The following is a 26,380-nucleotide window of genomic DNA, read 5'->3' as shown; positions in this document are numbered from 1 at the left end:
TTATCTTAGTATCTTCAAAGTATGGTTCTCAAAATCAGAGAACCATAGAGAGTCACAGAGAGTCAGAGAGTTCTCTGCAGTTGCTATTGTTTAGCAACATTATTGTTTAGTTGTTATTATTTAGCTGTTGTATAGTGGAACAAATAAATGAGCATCCTAAAAATAGTGGCCACCTATATTCACTGGTCTGCTCTTCACAGGATAGGCCCTGCCTTTCTGAGCTCACTGCAGACATGCTCAAACATCTTTTCAACTGCTGAGAAAATACTAATGCCTGGGTCAGGCATGTTGTACTCTCTGCATAGCTTTCATCTGTAAGTAGGGCCCCTGCTCTATGGAAATGGGTATTTTGCAGATATGCAATTCTTCAATAAAATACACCTTCTTCAGCATTGACTCGTGTTTTTCTTTTGGCTGTATTAGAAATTATTTTTCTTTCTGTCTCTCAAAAATGTTAGAGTTTTAAAAATGTTTGTCAGATGTTTCTCAACTTTCTTGTAATCCTTGTTAATGAACAGTATGGATCCGTGGTCTGAACATAAACTAAGCCAGTTTCATGTCGTTGTTGTTGCTGGTTTGCATCAAGGCCTTAAGGTTAGTTTTCTACCACATTCCATAAATGTCCTAGCTGGTCTGCAGAGATGGTTTGCCATTCTCTGGTCTGGTTTTTATTTTACTAGTGATGTTCTGTAAAAAGAGATGCAACAGAAAATAACCAGAGGGTTCTTGTATAAAACAGCCAATAAGCCAAGGGCAGGATAGCTAGCAAATATATGAAATTTTTTTAAGATCTACAAGACAAAATCAATATGAAATGTAGCTCTTATTAACATGGATGTTTATTCCACTATCCCTTCCATTTGACAGAGGGTGACATTGATCTTTTGCTGGAAAAATTTTATCAAGAAAACCAAGGGCACATCTCTTCATCACTTTCTGCTTCAGTGAATAAACCAACAGCAGTGAATGCAGCTGGAACAGCTGTGTGTACAAGTAAGTAAGGAGGATGCTCTAAATAGGTAGCAGAGTGGGGCACTGGACACTAAGTTCTGGGTGCACAGTTAGATCCCTCTGGACACCAAGTTCTGGGTGCACAGTTAGATCACTCTGGGCAGAGCCCAGAAAGGGTTCTGAGGCAAACAGCAACTCATGTTTTGGAATATTCAGATTTACACTCATGGATGTTCTGCTTCATTCCACTGGGTATCACAGTGTTTGAAGCTGTAAGTTGTACTTCCGTGGTAGCAGAATGCTATTGCTCAAATTCACTTTCAGGTCTCAGACACTTAGAGGACCAAAAAGTCCAAATGCAGAAAGATGTCTTGGCATATTCTCTATCGATTTTCATAAATTAAGTACTGTAAATAAGCAAAATACTTTGAAGAATAAATCAGTTATTCTTTGCCAGACTCTTAACATTTTACATTAGATTAGACTTTAGGCATATATCTAAACAGAATTTTGCCTTTTTCCAGGTTATGAGATTGAACGACATCAAATTCGTCCCTTCCAGCTAGCAGTGGCTCAGAAATTGCTGTCTCATATTTGCTCAATTGCTGACTCCAGCACTCAGAATCTTGATTTGGGTTCCTTCGAGAAAATTGATTTCTTGATTTGTGTTCCACCTTCCGAAGTGACTTATCAACAGACTTTGTTTCATCTCTGGCACTCAGGTGCTCATTAGTTAGCTTTATTTTAGATTTACACAACATTCTTAGATGTATTCCTATCAAGAAATACTGACACTTGTTCTGTTCTTTTAGGTATATTATTAGAACTTGGATTAGAAAAGGAACATCTTACAAAGCAGAGAGTGGAACAGTATGTTATGAAACTAGATGCAGAAGCCCAAATTAAATTCAAAATCTTTTTACAAAACTCTATGCAGAATCCACACACACTGTTTGTCCTAATCCATGATCATGCACACTGGGATCTAATGAGGTAAGAAAACTGTAACTTGTTTTTGGAGAAATTATTATTGTCTGCATTATCTCTCAAGATTAGTTTTCAGATTTATCCCTTCTTTCATCTTTGTTTGCATCTTTCTGCTAACGCTGCCTCCCCATGCATTGAATAAACATGTTTTAAGGTCCTTCATGATTTATTCTTACCCTGCTTATTATATTGTGGCTCACTGGAACATTTCAGCTTTTTTTGCTCCCCATTCTTATCTACTTTCAGCCACAGCTATTGTTTTTTTGGCTGTTTGTCCTTTGTTCAGGAGAAAGCTTCCTGTGAAAGTACACAGAGCTCCTCATTCTCTCTTATTGTCTGGGCTATAAAATTTGCAAAACCTCAACCCAGTGAGTAGAAAACTAGTGAGCCAACACTGCTGCCTATTTTTTTAACTGATTGGAAGTTTTCCAGCTCTTTTCTATCCAAAAACACTGATTTGTAAGAATTGAAAGCTTCTGTGAATTCTTAGTGATGCCAGGTAGAGTTCTGAAGGGAAGAGAGAGGTTCCTGTCCAGTGTTTACCAAGTTCCCCATCAGCTCACTCACATAACTCATTGCTTCCCTCTTCCCTCACAGAGCTCTGTTTCCATAGATTTTCAACAACCTGCCTGCTCAGATGTGGAGTGTTATCTGCTTGTGTTATCCGAGGCTCTTGGGGAGGTTGGAAAACATTCTGAACTCCAGAAACACCAGCATATTCCAACTTTGGGATTGTGGTAGTGTTTCTGAAACCAAACACTGGACTCTTGCTTGTGAGTGAAGTGGGGTCTTGTCTTTTACACTGGTTAACGATGACTTTCAAAATAATTGCATCTGAGGGATTCCTGTTCAGCTCCCCTGTCGTAGGAACTTACATGGACTTTTACAGCTGTCCCAGCCGTTGAGGCATTTATTCATTTATTCCTTAAGTGGTAGGGAAGTACCGATGTTGCTGCTTAACTCTGTTTTCTGTCTAATAAAGATACATAGGCAGGTAAATGCCAAAAATTAAATAGCATTAATTTGGACTGAAATTTTGCAAAGGAGCAAGGAATTGACTGTCAGTATTCCGTGATACTGTGATTTGCTCTAAGAATAACTATTCTTTGTTTTTTCTCTTTTTCTATCATACTGACTTATCATTTGTACTTTTCTGTCTTGGTTGTTATAGGTTAGAATTATCCTTTGTTAAGGGCAGCACTAACAATCTGACCAAAGTTACTACAGGACTATGTGTCTATTGGTAACTTCCACGTTAGCTTCCTTTCCTACTTTATCTCTCATATTCTGGTAGCTGCAAGGGACTGGTAATTTGCTAGTTAGAGAGCTTATCAGACTCAGAGAAATTTTTACTTGCAGTGAAATAATTTGCATTTTCTTCTGTGCAACAATTTCAGGGTAAAAGAAGAGTCCTAAATTCCTTTAACTTTGATTTCACATCCAGATTTAAGCTATTCCACTGACACAAATACTCCCTTTTGCTGATCACTTAGGAGAGTTCTGGGTTTCTTTTTTTGCAGTGCTATGCATAGTCTTTATCCTCAAACAGAGCTGCCGTCAGGACTTGTTGATAGACTGTTGAACTGCAGGGAGGTGAAAGAGGCACCAAATATCGTGACCCTCCATGTGACTTCCTTCCCCTATGCGCTGCAGACACAGCATACTCACATCAGCCCTTACAATGAGATCCACTGGCCTTCTTCATACAGCAATGTAAGATGGATGCTTTGAGGTGCTGTTCTGAGCTTTTCATAAGTTATTTTCCATTTATGTACTTAATAAAACAGTGAAGTCCCCACGACTTTTGTAAACAAGAGTGAAGTTTGAATGACATCCTGTTCAGTCTGTGGCAAGCTCACTTTTCCTTTTCTTATTTTTTCTAGCTTTCTTTTTCTTTATTCCTTTTATATTTTCCATAAACCTTAGTAGTTCTGCTAAAAATTTTTGAGCTACATAAATGGAAATCATTCTGTTCTGTCTCTAGTGCATTACTGCATAAATATATGTACATACATGGATTTTTTTCATATATGTGCATATTTATTCCATATAGGTGGTCTGTCTGTGTGTATGGATATGTGGGGAGAGAGAAAGAAATGAGGAAAAATTGGGTCAAATTTTCATTCTCTCAAAATAACTAATTCTGTTTCTTTCTCTTCTTGTTTTAATATGTCTGAGTAGATGTATGTTTATTAGAGAATGTGATTGTAAGTATATCAAGGTACCAATGGTTAATCACTTAGAAATTAATTATTGATAGACTTTATCCTTGTATTTTTATTGCTTCATTTGCTCTAGGGTGTAGATTTATACCATGAAAACAAGAAATACTTTGGACTATCAGAATTCATTGAGTCCACTCTCTCTGGACATAGTATTCCACTGCTTCGGTATGACAGCTCCTTTGAAGCAATGGTCATGGCTTTGGGAAAGAGGTATGGGGCCCGCCTTTGTTTAACATGGGTAACTTAGGAATGCTTTTTAAGGCCTTGAGTTATTAGCTAGAAGACTTTTTTTTTTTTTTTTTTACTTCTCACTATCTTACACATCATTAGATATTAGATATGGAAGGCATTTCACCTGTTCTTATTTTCTCCTGTGTTTAGTGTATAATGGGCCTGCAGTCATGGGTCATCAGTTGAGGCTGTCTCATACTATGAGCATGCAAATTGCTTAGCCCAATTTACAATGTGTTCTTGTTGTGACCTGTAACTCCTCTATATTACAATAATCTAGCATTGTATCATCACATAATTTTAAATGTGTTATTACTTTTGTCCAATATTATCATTTGCTGACCCTGTCTGATTTTGATTTTAAGTGTACTGCACTTGAAACACAAAGAGAAGTTGGATATATCACTGTGGTAGGTTCACATAAATCAGAAATAAAATCTTCACAGCAAGCCATGTCACTTTTCTGAGCAAGCCATAGCAAGCACTCTTTTTACTGTGCACCTGGGTTTCATTTCTGTGAAAATCAGAACACAGGAAGCTATTGGATATCCATGGATCACCTTTCCATAAATTGGGGATTGAGACAGTGTGTAGCTGGCCTTGGGAAGTTGGAGTGCTCATTGGTTGCTGCCTACATACATATTCAGTCCTCTTGGACACACGAGTAAGTTGGTTTAGGGCTTTGGTAAGAAAACAAGAGAAACACCCAATCTCTCTCTGCCCCTTAAGAATGGCACACAATGAAGAATAATATTCTTACTGAATGCCTCAGCTAATATTCTGTGATAAATTTTGTAACAGCAGTAATGTATGGATAAACTAAAGTGATGTAACTTTACTGGACTAGTTGCTTCGTAAACGTTTATGAAGAGAAATGAAGGGACAACATCAGTTCTGATTGTGAAATGATGCCTTGCAAATACTGTACAACTGCAATTGATGAGATTTTGTTGTATAGTAGATACGAAGGATTTGTTACAGGAAAAAATCCTTAGTTTGCTATATTTTTATATTTTAAAAATAGCTTTTTCACGTCATCCTTTAATACTCGTTACTTCACCATTTATTTCAGGTTCCCCAGGTTACACAGTGCAGTGATAAGGACTTTTGTCCTCATCCAACACTACTCTGCAGCAATGATGGCAGTGTGTGGTCTTTCTCAGATGAAGAATTACACCTCAGTTGAAACTCTTGAAATCACCCAAAATCTAATAAACTCTTCAAGGCAATGCCCTAGTGGCCATGGCCTCATGGTGGTGTTGAGAATTCCATGTATCCCCCTGGCTGCAGTGGCATATGAACGTCTGTATAACGTAAGGGAAAGACTAGCCCTTGAAGATAACTTTGAAATAATCCTGGGAAATCCTAATTCGGGAATCACAATCGGGAAGCACTTTGTGGAACAATTAAAGGTAAATTGCATGTGCTGGGAAGCTTCATTAGATGGGTAGGTGGGGAGACTTTACTTGTGACAGTTATAGCCATGAGCTGAAGTGTGGAGTCAAAGTAAAAACAAAAACTGCCATGAGGAGCATGACTTTTTACCTTTTGCACATACTGTCTGTGACACCTTTCCTGTCTGCCTGTGGTTAATGCTCAGTGAAATATTAACTAATACAGGTAGCACTTGACTTCCAGTAGCAACCCTCAGAAACAGTTGAAATGCTTTTATCTAAAGGGATTATGAGAAATACATTAAAAAGCCAAATAAAATTTCAGTTTTAGCTGAATTTTTTCACAAAAACATCACAGGACAAAAAGAAGATTTTAACCAGTGACTAGTTGATAGTTAAATTATTCTTGTCACCAGCAGGGGACAGGAAGACCCATTTGATTTGCTTGATCAGTGATGGTAGATATGGATCCTAGAGCACCCTGGTATTCACAGTTTGGGATTTTATGCTTTCTGAATCATGTTTCGGTTTATGGATTAATTTATATCCTTTAAGTCCAGAACCATGGGTCATCTGTTTAAAAAAAAGCATCCTTTGCTCTTCTGATCACCAAAAATGTATTTCCATTCAAGAATGTTGTAATATATATATATATAGAGATATATATATAGATATATATATATATATTATACTGTTTACTCTGTTTGATCCAATTCATGTTAGATGAAGTCATTTAAGATCCAGAGCCTAATGCTGATCTCATTCTGCTATTAAGCATCACTTAGTCTGAAAAATCAGTATTAGTTCTGAGTCACATCCTGATTATGTTCTCTGACATGTATAGAGGGGAACATGAACAGATGTCAGAGGCCAAGTTGTTGTGCTGTTGATCATACCATAGATACTCCTTATCTGTAGGTCAGTCTCACAGCAGAAAGGTCTGACTGGTGAGTAAAGCAATGTAGCCTGAGGCTGAACAGTCAAACAATATATGGACTTGTCAGATTTGTCATAAAGTTACCAGGAAAACCAATAGCTTTAGGGGAGAGTGGGAGGCTCCAGAGGGTTGTAGATAGGGACAGTGGTGTGTGTTGAACAGTTCCAACTTTCTTCTGTTCCTCTAAGGTGAAAAATTCTCATTTCTAACTTATTTTCTTCCTTGGACTCAGACCTCCATATATTATCTGCCTCAAGAAGCCTCTGTATTCTCTTCTCTCCCCCAAAACTCCTTCTCAGCTTTACTCTCCAATGTGCCATATTTGCCATATGCCCTGGTCTCAATGCTATCTATGCAGCTTGGAAGCTGGGAGGCTTTTCAGGCTGGAACATACTGTCCCAATGTGCTCAGACTAACAGCAGGCAGATTGCTGCCTGTAATGCTCTAGAAACTGTGAGAGCTGTCTGTGTTGAATTTGGCTCTGCTGTGTGGCTTCTCTTCCACTGTACAAGTGGATTTTTATAATGAATTATAAAGTATGTCTTTCTGTCTTTTTATTATATATATATATACATAAACTATTATATAGTTATAGATGAGTCCAACATATAGATATGTCCAACAGGGTTTCTCTACCTTGTACAGATCTGGCAGAAAATTGAGGATGTAGATTGGAGGCCACAGACCTATTTGGAATTGGAAGGTTTGCCTTGCATATTGATATTTAGTGGGATGGATCCACAAGGAGAGTCTTTGCCACGGTAAGAAGATCCACTCTTTTCTCAGTGGCAGTGTGTTATCCATTGATTATCAAGTAGCTGAAGGTTAACTGTGTGATTAGTTGTATGAAAGGAGAGCAGATTTCAGTGTCAAGGTGTTTCTTTGCCATTTTGGGGGCAGTTTTAATATCAAAAATGCAAACTCCATATTATTGATAATAAACTTCTGTTTACAGAAAGATGTAAATAGCTCCAAAATATTATGAGACTTATCCTAGTTTAGAGGAGAGAATGGGTATGTTAAAAAAAAAAGAAGTATAACTGCTTAGGTTTCTTTAGGGTAGCTGAGAGATGTGTCCCAGGATGTGCGGAGTGCCTTCTGGAATGGCAGGTGGAAGAGAGACAGGATGCCCTGGGGCACTAAATGCTTTTGTATGTTCAACTAATCCTACTCTGTGTGTGTTAGGTTTAGAATCCAAATGATTATTCTTTTTCTGATGAAGATGCTAATGTTCAGTGCATTAAATTAAGTTGTGTAACTAGATTAAGAGAAAAAAGTGTATGCACCACAGTGGTAAGCTTATTAAGCACAAAATACTGTGTTCTATCTCATCCCTTGCTGAAGAAAATCATGAAAAAATTGCCCTTTGGCTTTGTTTCTCAAAGAGATAAGGCAGTAGATTACAGTGAGTTTTCATACTAGCTCCTCCTGTTTCTCTCCAGATCACTGAGATACTGTGACCTACGTTTAATAAATTCATCTTCTTTGGTACGGACAAGCCTGGAGCAAGAGCTTGGTTTGGCAGCATACTTTGTGAGCTCAGAAATTCACACAGAGAAAGCAGTTGTGAATGATGTGTTAGAAAGTGACCCAGAGAAACTAAGCAGTACTGACAATGAAGATGAAGAAATAGTGACAGAAGGTATTTTTTATTACTGGTAATAACAGAAGCTGTGAAATGTTTGAAAATGATTAGCAAAAGCAGAAATGCATGGGTGAGGTTTTCTCCCTTTAGACTTACTGAGTGAGCTCTGCTCCTTAGTTTTGTTTGGTCTCATTGAACCTCTGTTTCCTCACCCTTCTGCTGCTGATGCATTTTAACTTCTTGCAGTTCTGTATCTGTTATCTCTCTCTGTTTTCTGGCTCCCTCCTGTGTTCCTCCTTTGCCCTGTATGTTCTGACAGCCAAAAAGTGGAGCTCAAATAGGATCACCAGGTGACATTTACTGTTCAGAGGGCCCTTTGCTCTCTCTCTCTCCCCAGCAGGGAAGGGTGAGATTCGCTGTCTGAGAAGCAGCAGCAGTGACTGCATCCCTACCCTCAGTGGCAGCTCCAACTAAACTGTTCCTGGTGCTACTGAACCTATCCTTAAAATGATGTCAGTGATAAAGATTCCTTTCAAGGAAACAGCTGAGTAGTCCCTAGCTTGTAAGGTGTTAAAGAGTATGGATTGAAAATATATCTCAACATAGAAACTTCTGAGTTCTCCTTGAAATACCCATTAATTCAAATTTATGCCGTAGAGTTGGTGAAAGAAACCAATTGAGAACATGCAAATGTGTAAAAAGCAACAATAATTTATCCAGGAACAATTATTTTCTGGGGTTTTTTTGAGTTATAATTGATGGACATTATCAATTATTTATTCACACTTTTCTTTACTGTCCATTGTGCCTGTGGAAAACAAAGGATTTTAATCCCTGTTAAGTATTTAAATCTCAAACAACTTGCCTTCATTTCCTTTTCTATACTATGAGGAGGAGGAAACCCAATTACCTTCCAAGTTCACCTAGGAAGTCCTTACTCACTGAAAATGGCAGCAGAACAGGCTGAACAAAAATACTTTCTTTAATCCAATATGGACTCTTCATAGAGGAATGAAATACCTGAGGTCATACTCAAACTGTGTTCAATAGATGCCTGCTTCAGATGTGATGGCTGCTCCTTGCGATGAGTAGTTCTGTCCATTTAGTTGAAGTATGCTGAGATTGTATGTGATCTGAGTCAAATTGGTTCCTGTGATGTCTAAGGCTGCTCTCCTGGTCCATGAAGTATGGTATGATCATCCAGAATCCAATTCAGAGCATGTGAGATGGCCTTACAGTCTAAGTTTGCTGATGGTAGTGCTTATGTCTCAATTTATCACGTTAAAACTGTACAGAAACAAGCATTTTAACTTAGGAGCCTGAGTTAGGAATCTCAAGTGAATGGCCTTGATCCTTTTGAGGATTTTCATCACCAAAAGCTGAGATATTATCTGGCCATATAGCTGTGTGGGGTAGGAGGTAATTTCAAAACATACTGACAAAATAGAGCTTGTTGCCTGCTGCTTTCCCTGACACTGGATTAATGGGGAGTGTAAAACATGGGTTGGAAGAGAAATCATGGCTAGATATTACCAGGTCCTGGTTGCAGCACTGGTTTTTGTGAAGCTATTGCAGCTCAGCATAGGTAAATTAGACTGTAGGCTGATCCAATATTCTGTGGTGGGAACAGGTACTCTCCATACTGGAAACAGTGTCAGGATGAGGACAAACCCCAGACAAACCCTTCTGTACTTTTCCTTACTTTTACAATATAGCTGTGACTTACAGGCTTACCTAAATTATATTTTGATTTTGTTTTCCCTTACTGTCATTCATGAAACAGGTTCTACTTCAGAAAAGAGAAGCCCTATGAAACGAGAAAGATCACGTTCCCATGACTCTGCCTCTTCATCTCTCTCTTCAAAAGCTTCTAGTAAGGCATAAGATCATCTCTGTTAATTTAAGTTTAGGACATAAAAGAGACCTTAGCTTATTTGATAAACAATAAAAGGCATAAATCACTAAGGTTTTGATCAAACCTATTTTAATGGGATCACTTAAGATGACTAGAAAATATAGGGATTAGGCTTCTGAAATATAGAAAATAGGATCTTTTCTTGCTTGAAAAATTAACATGCCATGGGGTGCCCAAACTGGGTACTTCCATGTGGTCTGCCCATGGCTCCGTGCCCTCAGTACATCTGTGGTTAAAGAAATATTTTTCTTACTTTTTTTTTTCTGTGCCCCTGGATACTGGTATTTTGAGGGATGTCACACTGGTGTTACTTGCAACCATTCACAGTGCTGGTGATACTTTTGTATTTGTTGCTAATGGCTATTACTGACTACATTAGATTAATAGACAGGGCACAGCTTACTGTTTCTTGAAATAATGAGAAACTACTGACTTTTGTTTGTTCAGAGTATGAGGGTTTTTGAGAACCAGGATGGTTGTTTTCACCATGAGAGGAAATCTGATTTAATCTATGTTCAGCCTTAGGCAGATATTTCTAATACCTTGTGTAGACTGATTCCACAAGCAGTTCTCTGTGTACTTTGAAGACTGTGAAATATCTGCATGTCCTCTTACACTAAGTGTTAAAGATGCTCAGAACCATTTAACGTGTTAAACTTTCAAGAAATCTTAATAGTTAAGATATATAGGTTAAAAATATATAGCTTTCAGAAAATCTGCAATTATCTGTAGGGTGTACCTACATCACACATTCCCATCCAACATTAATGAGTTCAGTATGCTCTCTGAGCTGACCCAAAGCTGTGTGAATGCACAAATGCATAATGTAGCACCAGAGGCTTGAGGGCTGCCAGGTTTTGTTAGATCAGCCTAGGTGCTGCAATGACACAGACATGGGTGTCAGAGCAGAGCTGACTCAGAGGACTGTTTTTAGATGTCAGTCTGAGTAGACATTTGTGTAGTGTGGTGGGGTAATAGCCTGGAAATACTTATTTCCTTCAATTCATTTAAACAATGGTTTCAGTAATTTTGTATTTGTCTTGAGTTGATAAAGTATCTGATGAGCACCTTAAGCAAGGAATGTATGAGAGAAATAGAGGACAGAGCAATCACTGACATCTTTCCTATGCACTTCAGGACTTTAAAAGCCTCTTTCTGCGTTGAAACAAATACTGCAAACTAGTCCCATTATGGCTTCCTGTACAAGGAAGGTCAAAACAAGAGCAGCAAGATTGCAATGTTTGCTGGACAATCTATCAAGAGGATTATTTGTTGTGTTTTGTTTAACTGTGGCAGAGATAGTTGCACTGCGTTAAAATACAAATTTTCTTTTAATTACAGCAGTCTGCACTGAGTCGTCCCCTCCCCAGGCCCTAAGTAACAGCACTGAAGAAACTACAAATAACTATGAAAGGCAGAAGCAGAAAGTAGACAAGGGGGCACAAACAACAATCAGCAAACACTTGCCACCAGTAACTGAACAGCTGGATATGAAACAAAACATAAAAAGCACCCAAGTCTCCATCACCTCATCATCCTCCCCACCTTTCTCCTCCTCTTCTTCCTCCTCTGCCCCTACTCATAACTCCTTCATCCTACAGACGTCTCAATGCTCCATGACCAAAGCATCAAAACAGCCTCCCATAGTTTTCCTGCCCAAACTGGTTTATGACATTATTACTTCTACAGACAGCAGTGGACTTCCCAAATCCTCTTCCCTCTTGCCTTACCATTCTGTTATGTGGGCAAGTTCTTTTCGTCCTCTTATGAGCAAGATGATGACGTGCACGGAGCAGTCTCTGTACTACCGCCAGTGGACAGTTCCCAAGCCAATCCATATGGACTACAACAACAGAAGTGAGGGCAGAATGGACACCTTTCACCCAAGGAGACTGCTGCTGAGTGGGCCACCACAGGTGTGTAAAAAGAACAAGGTATTATAATTGATTTATTTTGTTTAAGTTTATCATAATCTCAGAAAAAAAAAATTAGTTATTATTTTTCATACTTGAAGGGGTGGTGGTTTTTTGTGGAGAGTAAATTACTTATATTTTATTTCCTAATCCCTTCTAATAAAAAATATCTTCCTTTCTTCACTGTTAGCCTGAGTTCAAATAAAGAGAAGCTGCAGCAATATTCACTTTTCAGTCTCTCGCCATTAAAATGTTTTAGAGACAGTTTGCTCAAGAGATAGATTTCATGTGGAATTTCAGTTTGGTAAAGTTGAATATGCATTTACATCTTAATAAAGATCAAAGATCTTGACAAAGCCACTTTCTTATGATCAATGTGAAAGCAGTTGGGAGTTTGTAATTAAATTATTTTGTTTCCTTCGCACAGCAGACAGAAATAGAAGCCGTTGTAAATAATACATGCAAGAAGGCCAGTTCAAAGTAGCAGAGCCATATTTAAGAGATGAGTAGCTGACCCAGGAGTTTTTTACATTACTTTGAAAATATATATGGAAATGGATCTAGTTCTAAGGAGTTAATTCTTGTGTAAATTCTCTAGGAATGTTTAGCACTTATCTCTGAGCAAGATGTCTCCTAGTTAAGTGCACGTTAGAGGCTAAAGGTAGTATTGTTGTGCCTCATGTTTTACTGCACTATGAAGCAACAAGATGGGAAGAGGCACGGTGCCTGCTGAGAGCAGATACATTTCCTGTGAACCTCAGAAGTCAAACAGGATAAATGCAAACCAAGACAAAGGTGTTTCCAGTTACTGTAACATCAACCCAAAGAATTAATCCAAAGATAGTTACTGAATTAGCTTGCCACATGAGCCACTCTTCTATGCCCATCCAGGGCAAAAAGCAACTGCATATTGCTATTTGTTACATTATTGTTTTCCATTTATACCTAATATACAGGGCAGAAGGAGCATAAATGAACCCTTCATATTGGGAATTCCCACAGGTGTTACTCTGAGTCACAAAGGATTCCAGAAAATATTCTGACAGTTTTTCACTGTCCATTCTTTGACATAAATAATTTGTGTTTGCCAAATATTGAGGTATTATGTGATCAAGAAACTGAATTTCATACTCAGCTGCAGCATAAAAATGAGTAAAATCTGGAGAGAGATGTTCGTTTTTTTCCCAAAAAAAACCCCCCCAAAATGACAGGGTGTAACAAAATGACAGGCTGTAACAAAAGGACAGGCACTAACTTCTGTTAGAATTTTATATTGCATTCACATCAAACCCCATAAAGATGTGATTCTGGAAGCCATCCTAAACATTCAGATTAGCCAATAAGAATTTTTTTCTTTGATATTTGAGTCCCAAATGTAAATTGTGGATCTCAGAAGAGTCATTCAGAGACTTCTGACAGCATACTACACACAGTGAGAAGGTTTTGATGGTTCACAACTTGATATTTGCAATTTAACTAACTATGATCAAACAGGAAGCTTGTTTATTTCTCAGCCCACTTTTCACTATCAAACCTCTCTGTGTTTTTTCCAAGTATGGAATAGGACTCCTGTTCACCCTCTGTACAGCTGCGAATTTCAGCCTTGGTAACAATTCTTTCACTTGAAACTGCATCTCTTTTTCAGCTGTCTTCACAATGCTGGTTATTTCCTAGTGTTGTATCGGGTCCTACAGTTGGATTAGTTCCTAAAGGATGCTTTTTATATCTTTATTCATTTTATATTCTTCACTTCTTTCTGAAGAATATACCTGTCTCACACAGAAAAAAATCATGTTCATCAAAGCAGGAGTATCATATCTTCTTCTTAAATATAAAAATGTAGGGTTATATATTAATTTAATAGAATTTTCCATTTGTTATTCCATGGAAATATCTTAATTTATTTCTATCTTCATGGAAAAACCCAGCAACTTTTTTACCTGTACTATTTTAACCTCCCAAAGTACTTAAAGCGCCTGTAGTTGAAATAAACAGCTTTAAAAGTATGTGGGTTAATTTAAGGTATAACAATTCAGTGTTTCTAGAAGGGAATAGTAGCAATAAAGTATGCAGAAATTAGAATTACCCTTCTCTTTTGAGAAGAAATAATCTTCCTTCCTGAAGTAGGTTTTATTCATTATTTTTTATAATATTAACATTTCACATGGACTTAATACTTACTGCATCAAGAGGCATAAGCAGAAATGAAAACAATTATTAGACAGCTCATATCTAAATGTTGGTAACATCTCAGCCAAAGTACGAGACTGCCAGAGTAGTATTTTCCCAAAAATTAGTAATTACTTGTTTTCTTTATCAGGCAGCAATTCCTTTACTAAAATTTAAATCAAGAAGCATTTTTCTGGTTAAAATGAAAAATACTAAATCAACAGAGCAAGAAGACTAAGCACTTAGAGAATCAAAATAACAATTCTCACTGTCAGGGAAATTAGTAACAAAATATGCTTACCCTTCTCTCATGGAGAGATTTTACCCTTTGTACTGGCCAAATTTTTTTCTGGAAGACTTGATGCATTTTTACTTGATGCATTTTACAATAAATGTCTTATTTTTACAATAGGCTTTAGGAAATACAATAAAAACTGGATAGGTATGGAATAATTGATCTGTAATTAGCTCACATGATCCAAACGAAGCCATTGGTTAGTGAGTATAATTTAATATGCATCACCATGTGCAATAGGTATCGTAGCTACGGCTCGATGTCTATTCCCTGGTACACCCATGCAAATGCCTAGACAGAATTCTAGATTCTCTCAAGTATTTTTTCTTCAGAGCATTCGTCTTAAAGTTCCCCAAACTTCAAATCAAGTTTTTGTATGTTTGGGTTTTTAACTGGATTTTACAATTTAGAACTGAATTCTAAATTCAGGCATTTTCCTGAAGCGTGGAAGCTGCTGGTGAGCACAGCTCAGTCCTGTGGCACCACATGCAGGGAATGTAGCAAGCATGTCTTAAAACACTTCTTGAAGAAGAAAACTGCTGCCCATATTATTACTCTATCTTTATTAGAATATCATTACAATGGGTGTATATACCATTCAGCTTATGTAAGAAAAATATTAGGGAAATACTTAATATATCTATTATTAGCTGTGTTTTAGAAGAATGTAGCATGTGGAAACATGGAGAAGAGCCATCAACATTTGACCAACTGTCTGTGGATCATCAGCATGTTTTCTACAAATCATCATTGATTCACAGGCCACAGTTTGAAAACCACTGTCATGGTATGTGAAGAACTGTCTTACCTGGAAATTAGAATAGAAAAGCCTTATGGAATTATTTCCCCTTTCGCCATATTTCTCCAAAAGTAAGGCCTGAAATCAGATGATGCTTTATACCATCATGTAAGAATAATAAAGTACTTCTAGTGGTCGTGGTGTCCAGCATCTGGAACAAGTTAAAAAAGGAAGCTCATTACTGTTACAGCTTCTACAGCAGCACTTCTGAATGTCATTCCATGGTTGAATGGAGGGACACATGCAGTTTATCTCACTGGAATGCTCTCTCTCAGATTCTTAGTTGATTTGCACCCTACCCTTGATATCTATGGCAAGCAGAGTTCAGTGGTCAAAATCTTTGGAGGGCTTTCCCCTTCTCTTTGGTAATATATGTCTTTGATACAAAAACTAGACCTTCATATATACATCAAATTTTGTTCAGGAAAGAATTTGAATTCATATTGCTTCCTCTTGCTACAGCTACACTCTCCATGAATGAAGGGCTGCAGAGTAAGCATATTCTTAGTATTTTAAGGGTTAAATCATCCCTGACACTAAGGATGTAAAGAGAAACAGAACCCCTAAATCTCATCAGACCCCAAATTCCCTAGCTATCATCAGTTTTCACAAGATTTGAGATTTTCACTTCTTGGTCTTCTGGGATTTTCTTCTTCCCCATCTGATTCTTCAGACTTCTGTCTTCCAAAGTCAGGTAGACAGGAACAAATTAGAGTAATACTTCCATTTTTTGGGAATATTGCCCCCCAAGTGCTGTATCTTACAGAGCACTGAGCACTGCCACATGTTTGAGGAACCTTTTTTCTGGAAAGTAGAGCTGCTTGTCATAGTGGCCCCTCTCACCTACATTTTGTTTCAGAAATTGTAAAAACACAGCACAGTTCTAGGTTCCTTCAGCCTTTTAATCTGTTTACAACTTTGGTATCCAGAGCAAAGACAAGATATGGAGAAAAGAACCTTGCTCAGAGTACTTCCTTACCAGTTGTTGTCATTGTTACTATATCATGCTTAGCCCAGAGCCACTAGTTAGGATCAGCACAGCATTGTGCTTGACTTCCCTAAAGCCATGTAAAGCTGCAGACCAATCAGGTATCCACTTAAAAATTTCTTTTCAGATCTCCTATTTGTTGCAATTAAGAGAGAGAGGATGGGCAGGATCCCGTAATGCAGAGGATTATGCTTCAAAGGTGTGCATACCCTGCATGCAGGGTCTCTTTGTAGCTACTTACAGTTCACAAACTCTTGGAAAAAGGAGTAGTGACAGATGGGGCAGAGGCTCTTTGGAGAGATGTAGAAGTTGTGGGTTTTGATAGTTATTCAGTATTTTCAAACAAAGAAAGAGTCTCTGTGCTATTCCATTTTGCCTGGAGATGGTACACATATGAAACAGTACAATTCATTTTAGAGGTGCATTTAGCTATCTCAGTATGCTACAAGTTCACTTGTTCAAGGTTCTTCCCTTCTGGAGTAAATGCTGATTGTAAATGAGATGTCATTAATTTTTCATTTTCTTTTTGAAATCTTCTTCTCAAAATGACCTGAAAAAAAGTGTTATCTCTTTCACCAGTTCCTTTCTTGAGCAGCAAATGCAGGCAAATGTGCTAGTGAATGGAGTCCAAATACGAATGCTGCATGTGCTGAGCCCAATCTCTGGCAGGGAAACACTCTAATAACATGGAGATATTCCTGAAAGTTCCTAACAGCTTTTTACATACAACATTGCTCATATCTAGCAGTTCATAAAACCCACAGTACTGAATTGGAAGCTTTTAATGTGACAGATAATGAGATTGGGTAAGATCTGATGCATGCAATGGCCTAATTGCATGCATTACAGTTTGGTGGTGTAGCACTTGTCCTCCTGTGGTTTCCAGCACTTTTGACTCATGACCCTACAGTATTGTGTACACTTGAGCCTGGTGACTGATACTTTTAATCTCAGCACCATGCAGCAGTAGCCTCGTCACTCCCACACACATTGTGAAAAGCCATTGGCAAAGACTGGACCCCCAAGGAAAGAAAAATACATGAGTTTGATAGAATAAAATTTTAATGCATATCAAAAAGAAAAAGTAAGGTTTTCAGTGTGTTGTTCTGTTGACAGTTCTAAGTATATACTTCAAACAGATTAAGAATTGATTTTTATATAGATTTCTAATATCAAGGAGACAGGTGTGTGTGCTTTTGATAAATGTGTTTAATGAAAGGATGATCAGAGGTACTTTAAAAAGTATGTTCATAAGAGAATAAAAAGGTAATCTCAGATGTGAGGAAAAAAAAGTCTTTTCTTTGTTTGCCTCAGATGAGGGAAAATAAGATGGTTTTGTTCTAGCTCCTCAATGAGTAGCCATTGCAGCCAAGTTTAGAACCTTGTTCCAGGGTCAGAGGAAAAATTCTCATTAGTTTCAATGGATTTTACATAAAAAACAAAACTGGGAGTTAGAAACATCTGGTCCATGGGCTGACTATAGTCCATGCTGTCATTTCTTCTGTTCAAAGTCACTTTTTTTTTTCTGTGTTACTCCAGGATGACAGAGTTGTGTGCTGACATTTGATTCTCAGCAGAGAACAGGGATAATGAGACCCTTATGCACCCTTTGCAAGCAACTGTTCAAACTGCAGTCTGATATGAAAAGCAACAGATAATGAGCTTTGACCAAAAGAAATGTCTCTTGCTTCAAATTTAAAGCCTCCCTTCCTCAAGTGTTGAGAGAAAATGAAATTTTTTCTTGTCATAGATGGAAAATAGTAACTTAAATACTCTGTTTAGCAATTCCAACACCTTATGCTTCTGACATGTCCTGGCAGTAATGGAAGTGAAGCTGAGTTTTCAATTCAGTAGTAATATAGACCTAATCCAAAATCTGATGCCACTTTGTGAAATCAGACAGTTGCTGTCCAATGTGTTGTAACTGATCTATGTGAAAACCTTCCCTGTACAGCCCACACACACACAATCATGGTTTTTAAAGCTGCCTCTTTAGACATGGCCTTATTTACTTGATGTTACCATCAGCAAACTACATGTGAAAGACAGAACAACCCACTGAGTAAATCACTGGCTGTGGCTTATACCTTCAAGCAGTACTCTTGACGTAGTGAAGGGAAAATTTATACACTGTGTTGTTGGAGTGAAAAAGAAAGGAAAAGTTATATTTTAAGAAAATTTTAAAATGGACTTTTAAAAGGTAATTTTAAAAGATTGGAAGGAAAATACTGTATTTTCAGCATGAGAGGTGGAACAGGACATTGCTGCACATTCTGTGTCCTTCAGGAGTGGAAGTGGCCAGCACGAGCTCTCCCAGGGATGCGTTGCCACTTTTGCTCCTCAATTCTACTGCTCTTCAGTAGCAGGCAGTGAACTGGTAAATCATATGGAAATGAAAGGCTTGGGATAATTCTTTAGTTATCTTGTAATTTGAGGGGGGTTTTGTACATTTTATGAGCTTATGTGATTTTTAGATGTTCATTGCCTGTGTAGAACCTATAACATTAGGAGAGAAAATTCTTGTCTGTGGGCCTGTAATTAGACCTGAGATATAAAATGTGTTTTCCAGCTAGGCTCCTGCACAGAGAGAATAAAACTGTTGAACATTAAGCTTTTCATTTATGCCAAGGAATATACAAATAACAAGGATCTCCAAGCACTGAATATTAATATACTGTTTCACCACAGCTACAATTTCCAGATATGTGGAAAACTAACATGGTGAAAAGGAAAATTTTACTTTTTTTTTTTTTTCTTCTAATTTCTATGTTTACAGATAGGGAAAACAGGTGCCTATCTGCAGTTCCTCAGTATTTTGTCCCGAATGCTGATTAGACTGACGGAAGTGGATGTTTATGATGAGGAAGAAATCAACATTAGTAAGTTCCTGATATAAAAATATTCTGGAGAGAACAGAAAATTGTTATGCTAAATTGAAATACAGTTGTCTCTATATTCTGTGCCTGTTCTATCCTATTCACCTTTGCAATTGCTTTACATTATACAAATACTGTAAGAAAAATTTTCTGTGATCTTCAACTGACACTTAAGAACATTTTATTATTTTATTCATCATTTAGAATTTAAGCAAAGAACATACCTCTGTTTTTTTGTGGAAAGGGATCAACAGCATTTATGTATATGAAATTATATCCAGCCATTGGTCTTCAGTGTGGAATTGGAGTGAACTTTTATGGTAAAGCATATAAAAGGAATCATTGAAATTTTTTCAGATTTATACCATGAGGAGCAATGTCATATTTTTTTATTATACAAGATTACCTGAGGGAAGGAAGTTTCTGCTCTCTAATATCTAATTTTAGTCCAAACTTGCTTTATTTACAGTGTATTACTCCTCTGTGTTTCCAGATGTATTTCTGTCAGACAGGACGTGAAGATAATTTTTAAAAGGTGGAGTTGTGTTGTACAAGGTTCATTTGTGCAAAAGTTTACCTCTTGGTGCATAATGACATTGTGTCATCAGACTAATGAAAGAAAAAATGAAGCAGGAATAATAGGTACAGTAAAACCATCTATAGCAATATAAAGAGCTTAAAAAAATTCTGAATTCTTATTTTTCAATAATATCGTAGACATAAAAGAAGAAGAATCTGATCAATACTACCATCAGCCTGGAGATATGTGGCCAGATTTGGAGTCATTTAAGAAGATGCCTTTTGACTACACCATCCATGATCCAAAATATGAAGATGCAAGTCTGATTTGTTCAAAGCTTCAGACTATAAACAGTGAAGGTTAGAATTTTTAAAATACTATTGGTATACATATATGTATTTATTTGTTTTTAATGTGAGAATCCTGTTAAACATTTAAGCAGAGTTAAAATATCAGAATTGTTTTCTGTAATAGTGTAATAGTGAAAAAAGATTTCAAGTTTTCCAGTTTCCAGTGAAAGTAATAGTGAAAAAAGATTTCAAGTTTTCCAGATGAAGTACCAAAGTATGACCCCTATAAATTACTTATGGAATATTATATGGATAGTCTTTCATTAAAAAAGCTCTAGTTCCACAATAAGTTTGTGTGTTTGAATTATAAAGTAGCGTTGTCCTGCTCCATAGCAATACAATGCTGTATGTAAATAAAGTTAGCTTTCTACTTAAAAGTATCTATAGGTTTATTTTTTATGTTTTAGGTTAGGTTTGGAAGGCATGAGATGAACATGCTCAGATCTAGATTCCTGGAGGATTGATGTATTGTGAATTAGTCCTCTGAATTAGCCAGCTGGACAGACACAGGCACATGGGAGTGGGGGGCAGGGAGGAAACCCTGCTGTTCAGAACGACCTTGGCAGGCTGGAGAAGTGGAACCTCAGGAACAGGACCCTGTTGAACAGTTCACCAAACATGCCCCTTGCACTTGGGATAGAATAATTTTATTCAGCTGTACAAGTTTGGGGCCAGCTCTGTAGACAGCAGCTTTGAAGAAGGTGACTTGATGGTCCTGGTTGACAGCAATTGAACAGGAGCCACCAGTTCTCCACTGGGTTAACAGCTTACTAATAACCTAGCAACAGGTCAAGGGAAGTGATTATTCTTCTGTGATGGCAACTCTAAGGCCACATCTGGGTATTCTGTCAAGTTTTTGGCTTCCCAATATGAGAAAGACTTTGACATAGAGAAGTGAGCCCAGTGAGCAGCCACCAAAATATGGAAAAAATTGGAGTGAATTTGGTTTGTTTCATCTGGGTATGTCTAGAAGGTGTATCTGAATGCTGTCTTCAACTTCCTAATGGGAATTTATAGAAACAAACTATTATATTATAGAAACACAGCATAAGGAGAAGAGAGACACAAGTTGCAATATGGGAAATTACAATTAGATTGTATGAAAAATATTTGCAGAATAAAAAGTGGTCAAACATGGAGCAGGTTACCCAGAGAGATCACAAAATCTCCACTCTTGGTGATTTTTGAAACTTAACATGACAAGGAAGAGCTTTGAGCAACCTGATCTCATGCTGAAAATCTGAGCGGAAGATTAAATAACAAAGTCTTTTTCAGCAGAAAATACACCTCATCTTCCCTCAGTCTCTCACAAAGAGGATCCTTTGAAAAATGTGGATATACACGAAGGGGTCAACATCACTAAATTGCCAAATTAATTTCACATAATCTACTGTAATATCTGTCACAGAATGGCAAATGTCATAAGGCTCTTTTTTACTATTTATTGGTTTTGTAAGCATTCTACCAATAATAGCAACAATGAAAATTTTAATGATCAGGCACTGCGTACATCTCAGCCTTATGTGAAATCTGTACTGAATTACCATAATCATGAATTTGTAGATAATTCCTTGTAGTTCTCTTTGCTGTACATAGCACTTTATAAAATCTACTGTGCTCAGAATGAATTCATGGTTTGTTTTGTACGTGTTTTATATTGCCATTTTCCTAGAAGCTGATTTCAGTGACAGAAACAGTCTGTCGCAAGAGAATACATTCTAGCCTTGAATATATGTTACATTTAATTTGTTTCTTTTCTTAATAGACAAATCAAAGGGCAGGAGACAGGAAGATATGTACACGTGCCGTCAAACAACTAGGATGAGATTGTCCAAGTATGCAGCATACAACACCTACCACCACTGTGAGCAGTGCCATCAGTACATGGGTTTCAACCCCAGGTACCAGGTAAAGATTTCCAGGTGTTACTCTGCAGATCAGAAGCTGAAGCACACACAACCCAAACACAGTTTCTCTGCATTCACTGTATTTTAATTGGCTTAGAAGTTGTGTGTGTGTGTACACATGTAGCTGATTTACAGATTTTGTTATTTCTTGAGGTTTGCCTGCCTTGGCTAGGCTGCAGTTTGGGGAGATCAGAGGACCAGCCCTTGTGTCATTTACACTCATTTATTCAGTGCTGTGATCTGCATGTGTACTACCAGTTAAAACTGCTTTCCCAGTAAGCTTTCCACTGGGCTTTGCTTAAGTGCAAAAGTTTGCACCTGAGTGGCTGCAACAGATGCTACTTCTGATACAGGAGTAGTCCAGCACAGAGTAGTCTATGTGTGGTATACAACTTGCTTTTACTTAGAATAACCCTCTAATTTCTTGCCTATTATAATGTGAGGAAGCAATGCAAATACTGTTTTTTATGTGCCAATATTTCTGAAAGCCAGGAGGGGCCTGTAAATATTGGTGCCATCTGCAAGATGAAACTGAAACAACAGTTTCAAAAGAGGGAACCCTTTAATCTGTATTTTTTTAGTGTAAGTTCTAGCTTAGGGAATATTGCTTAACACTTATGAATAATGAAGTTAAATCTAATGTAATACAGTAAGTGACTGTAATCTGTTTAGCAATGTTGCAAATGTATATAAACTACACTGATACCTTGTGGTTTGACTTTAACTGGAATTATCATATTTTTTCCCATCCTTAGATTTATGAGTCCACTCTGCATGCATTTGCCTTTTCATATTCTATGCTGGGAGAAGAAATACAGCTGCATTTTATCATTCCAAAATCAAAGGAGCATCATTTTGTCTTTAGCCAACCAGGAAGACAGCTGGAAAGTATGAGGCTACCACTGGTCACAGACAAGGTAGCTGGATATTTTTATTTCTATTTATGGCCATATATAGGAGAGAGACACCACCAATTTCAAAATTTGTTGAATTAGTATTCTCTATACTACTATTTCTCCTGTCAAGAGACAATGAAGATGTCCTTATGCTAAGCTTGTATTTTCTCCCAGAAAGGGATACGTGAAAAAAAAACTGTTGAGACACCAAAAAGCTCTATCTTTTGGTCATAGTCAAGGTTGATCCTTTGGTGTAAACAGTCTTATCTGTGACAAAAGGAATTGGTTATGGGTTTAAGATGTTAAAGTGAGAATAGTTTCTGCAAAGAAACTCAAAGATATGATTTCATTTATCATATCATTAGTAAGAGGAAGCATTTCTTTTTCTGTAGAGAAAAAGCAGTGGAATATCCTATTTTATTCTGTGTAAATGCTTAGTTACTTTCACATAAAAGTAATGCTTTGAAAGAATCTGAGTCATGGCTTCAAGACTGTATAAAGAATCAGATGTCATGCTTGTAGAAAGGTCATCTATTTGACAGGCTCTGACCACAGAATCACAGAATGTGCTGAGTTGGAAGGGACCCACAAGGATCACTGAGTCCAACTGCTGGCCCTGCACTGCACCATCCCCAGGAGTCACACCATGTGCCTGAGAGCATTGTCCTAACAATTCTTGAGCTCTGTCAGGCTGGTGCTGTGACCACTTCCCTGGGGAGCTGTTCCAGTGCCCAACCACCCTCTGGGGGAAGAATAATTTCCTGATATCCAACCTAAACCACCCCTGACAGAACTTCAGGCCATTTACTCGGGTCCTGTCCCTGCTCACTACAGAGCAGAGATCAGTGCCTGCCCCTCCTCTTCCCCTCATGAGGAAGCTGCAGCTGCAGTGAGGTCTGCCCTCAGACTCCTCCAGGCTGAACACAAAAAGTGACCTCAGCCACTCCTCATACATCTTCCCCTCACTGCTCTTCACCACCTTTGCTGCCCTCCTTTGGACACTCTCTAATAGTCTAAAATTTTTCTTATATTGTGGTGCCCAAAACTGCACAGAATATTCAAGGTGAGGCCACACTGGTGCAGAGATGTTGAACTTTACAGGGATCCCTGATGCCCACATCTAAGGTGAAACTGTGCCTTGCTCAGGCCACACTGCTTGAAGTATTCAAGAAATTTGTGGAGCAGCAGTAAGCAGTAGCACATCTATCCTGGAGGAAATAAGCTGCTTCCAATGAACAGTAATAAATCAATGTCACCCTCCAGTTCAAGTTTTAAATAGAAGAACCTAGACAGTAACACAACAGCAGTGTATGAATGACATCTCCTGCTCTCCCTCACCCAGTAAACTTGTGCTTTGCTACAGAAGCAAGGAAAGAATCCTTGTGGATTCTTTTCTTGCTTCTGCCACTGACCTGGTTTGAGGCTTGGACATTTAAGGATTATTCTCCCTTTGCTTCTGTTTCTATTCCCTTGCTCCAGTCAGAAGAGTTGTACTGTAGTTTTGGAATAAGGTATTTCTTGCAGTCCTATATCATATGGACCTAAATCCTCTTCCAGATCTATCCTCAAGGTACCTCTGCATTTGGCAGGCCAAGGTTAGCAGTCCTGTCCATTCCACCACACTCTCATTGGTCAAATAAGCTCAGTTATAGAGTTTTCTTTTTTCCAATTCTTATAAAAGTTGTTTATTTTCCTATCAAGGAAGTTTAAAATGTGTCAGTTTGTCTAGTGTTAGTGGATCTGATTTATTCTCCTGAAGAATCTATTTCTCCTTTTTCTCTCTGAATTAATACAGAAGCTCACACTTCTTTTTACCTACAGAGTGAAGATTACATAAAAAGCCCCACTTTTACTCCCACCACTGGCCGTCATGAACATGGGCTTTTCAATTTATATCATGCAATGGATGGAGCCAGTCATTTGCATGTTTTAGTTGTCAAGGAGTATGAAATGGCCATATATAAGAAGTATTGGCCCAACCACATCATGCTTGTTCTTCCAAGCATTTTCAACAGTGCAGGAGTAGGTAAGTGTAACAAAAAGTTCTAAAAAATGTGGACACAACTTGGGTCCTTAAGGTATTGTTATTTGACAGTGAAATGTAGACACACAGCTTGCGGCTAGGATGTCTGATCTGGTGATCTGGATTCCCTCTGAAGATGATGTGTCACAGCTGAAGGTATACTTCTCTTAATCCAGGACACCTAGAACAAGCTCAATGAATTGGACCCTAGAAATACTTAACTCTTCTATTGTATTTGAAAGAAGCTGAGGGTGTTAAAACCCAGATGGAGTTACTGACTGTTTCCCTGTGGAAATAAGTTGCGTGCTGTTTGCATGGGCAGTGATGCTCTGGTTAGGTACATCCCTCAGGAAGGTTCTGCTAATACAACATCTGTGAAATAGTCAACCCTTTGCTTGTGCTGCTGGAACACCTTATACACAGCAGTAGTGACAAACATTCAAAGTAGATCACCAGGGACAATTTCCAGTGTTATTCAGCTGGTCAGTCAACATCACTAACTCTTTGCATCAAGAGATGCTAATAAACACAAATATTGTTAAAAAAAGTAGTCACTAAATCCTTTAAGACACTAGAAAATCTTTACCACAGAAGTCAGGACTCATTTTTCATCCTTCCCAATGTGGTTCTTTAAGTCACTTGCTTGGCAAGTGACAAAGCAAGTTGGCTCTGGGTGGTGGTGGGGTTAAAATCTTCACTGTGATTTATACCCTTGTCTATGCAGAAATATTCACTTCAAAAGGCTTCTGAGTTAAAAGCAAACAGTTTCTGCCCATATTTTTAATCTGGTGGTTTATGCCCATGGTTTCAGGTGCTGCACACTTCCTGATTAAAGAGTTGTCTTATCATAACCTGGAGCTTGAACGGAATCGGCAGGAGGAGCTGGGGATAAAACCCCAGGATATTTGGCCTTTCATTGTCATTTCAGATGACTCCTGTGTTATGTGGAATGCAGTAGAAGTTGATTGTTCAGGAGACAGGAAAAGGTAAATAGTGTAATATATGCTTTTTCATCTGATCTCTTTTAACCTTTCTCTGCATTTAATTTTGAAATTATGTTTGCTACACTACAACTTCTACCTTGTACAAGCAGAGAATTTGCCCAAGGAGGATACTTTCCTAGGTATCTGTCTTTGCATAGCACATAGTGTAGTGCCTGTTTTTCATTCCTGTCCCCTGAGGATTTATGTGCCCTGCCGTTGCTGTTCAAGCTAAAGTTACTTGGACTGCAGATTTCAGACTCTGTAAACACTCCCTGATACACTGGACAACATGTCCATTTTTCACCAGACTTTTCTAGGGAAGCTAAATGACAGTTCTGTGCAAGTTGTGCAGCTGATTTCCTTTGGCTCTTGTCAGCCCCAGTCTGTGTGTCTCCTTTATGAGTTCCCCAAATCCCTGAACTAGCATTTTTGTTTT

General features: G+C 38.0%; 1 protein-coding gene across 1 annotated transcript in view; it reads left to right on the top strand.

Moving 5' to 3' along the window:
* The window catches only part of GREB1 (growth regulating estrogen receptor binding 1), a 63,901-nt gene that overhangs the window by 28,281 nt on the left and 9,240 nt on the right, over positions 1-26,380 (top strand). Inside the window, exons 13-28 of the mRNA XM_041477922.1 lie at positions 868-993; positions 1,476-1,673; positions 1,764-1,944; positions 3,459-3,651; positions 4,237-4,373; positions 5,467-5,806; positions 7,371-7,486; positions 8,168-8,367; positions 10,094-10,183; positions 11,567-12,141; positions 19,166-19,268; positions 19,983-20,144; positions 21,901-22,043; positions 22,798-22,959; positions 24,760-24,964; positions 25,773-25,947. Of these exons, the coding sequence (XP_041333856.1) occupies positions 868-993; positions 1,476-1,673; positions 1,764-1,944; positions 3,459-3,651; positions 4,237-4,373; positions 5,467-5,806; positions 7,371-7,486; positions 8,168-8,367; positions 10,094-10,183; positions 11,567-12,141; positions 19,166-19,268; positions 19,983-20,144; positions 21,901-22,043; positions 22,798-22,959; positions 24,760-24,964; positions 25,773-25,947 (3,106 nt within the window). The remainder of the gene's footprint in view (positions 1-867; positions 994-1,475; positions 1,674-1,763; positions 1,945-3,458; positions 3,652-4,236; positions 4,374-5,466; positions 5,807-7,370; positions 7,487-8,167; positions 8,368-10,093; positions 10,184-11,566; positions 12,142-19,165; positions 19,269-19,982; positions 20,145-21,900; positions 22,044-22,797; positions 22,960-24,759; positions 24,965-25,772; positions 25,948-26,380) is intronic.

Source organism: Pyrgilauda ruficollis, unplaced genomic scaffold, assembly GCF_017590135.1.
Source record: "Pyrgilauda ruficollis isolate IOZ18807 unplaced genomic scaffold, ASM1759013v1 scaffold42, whole genome shotgun sequence".
NCBI classification, from domain to species: Eukaryota; Metazoa; Chordata; class Aves; order Passeriformes; family Passeridae; genus Pyrgilauda; species Pyrgilauda ruficollis.
This window is presented reverse-complemented; position numbering and strand designations above follow the sequence as displayed.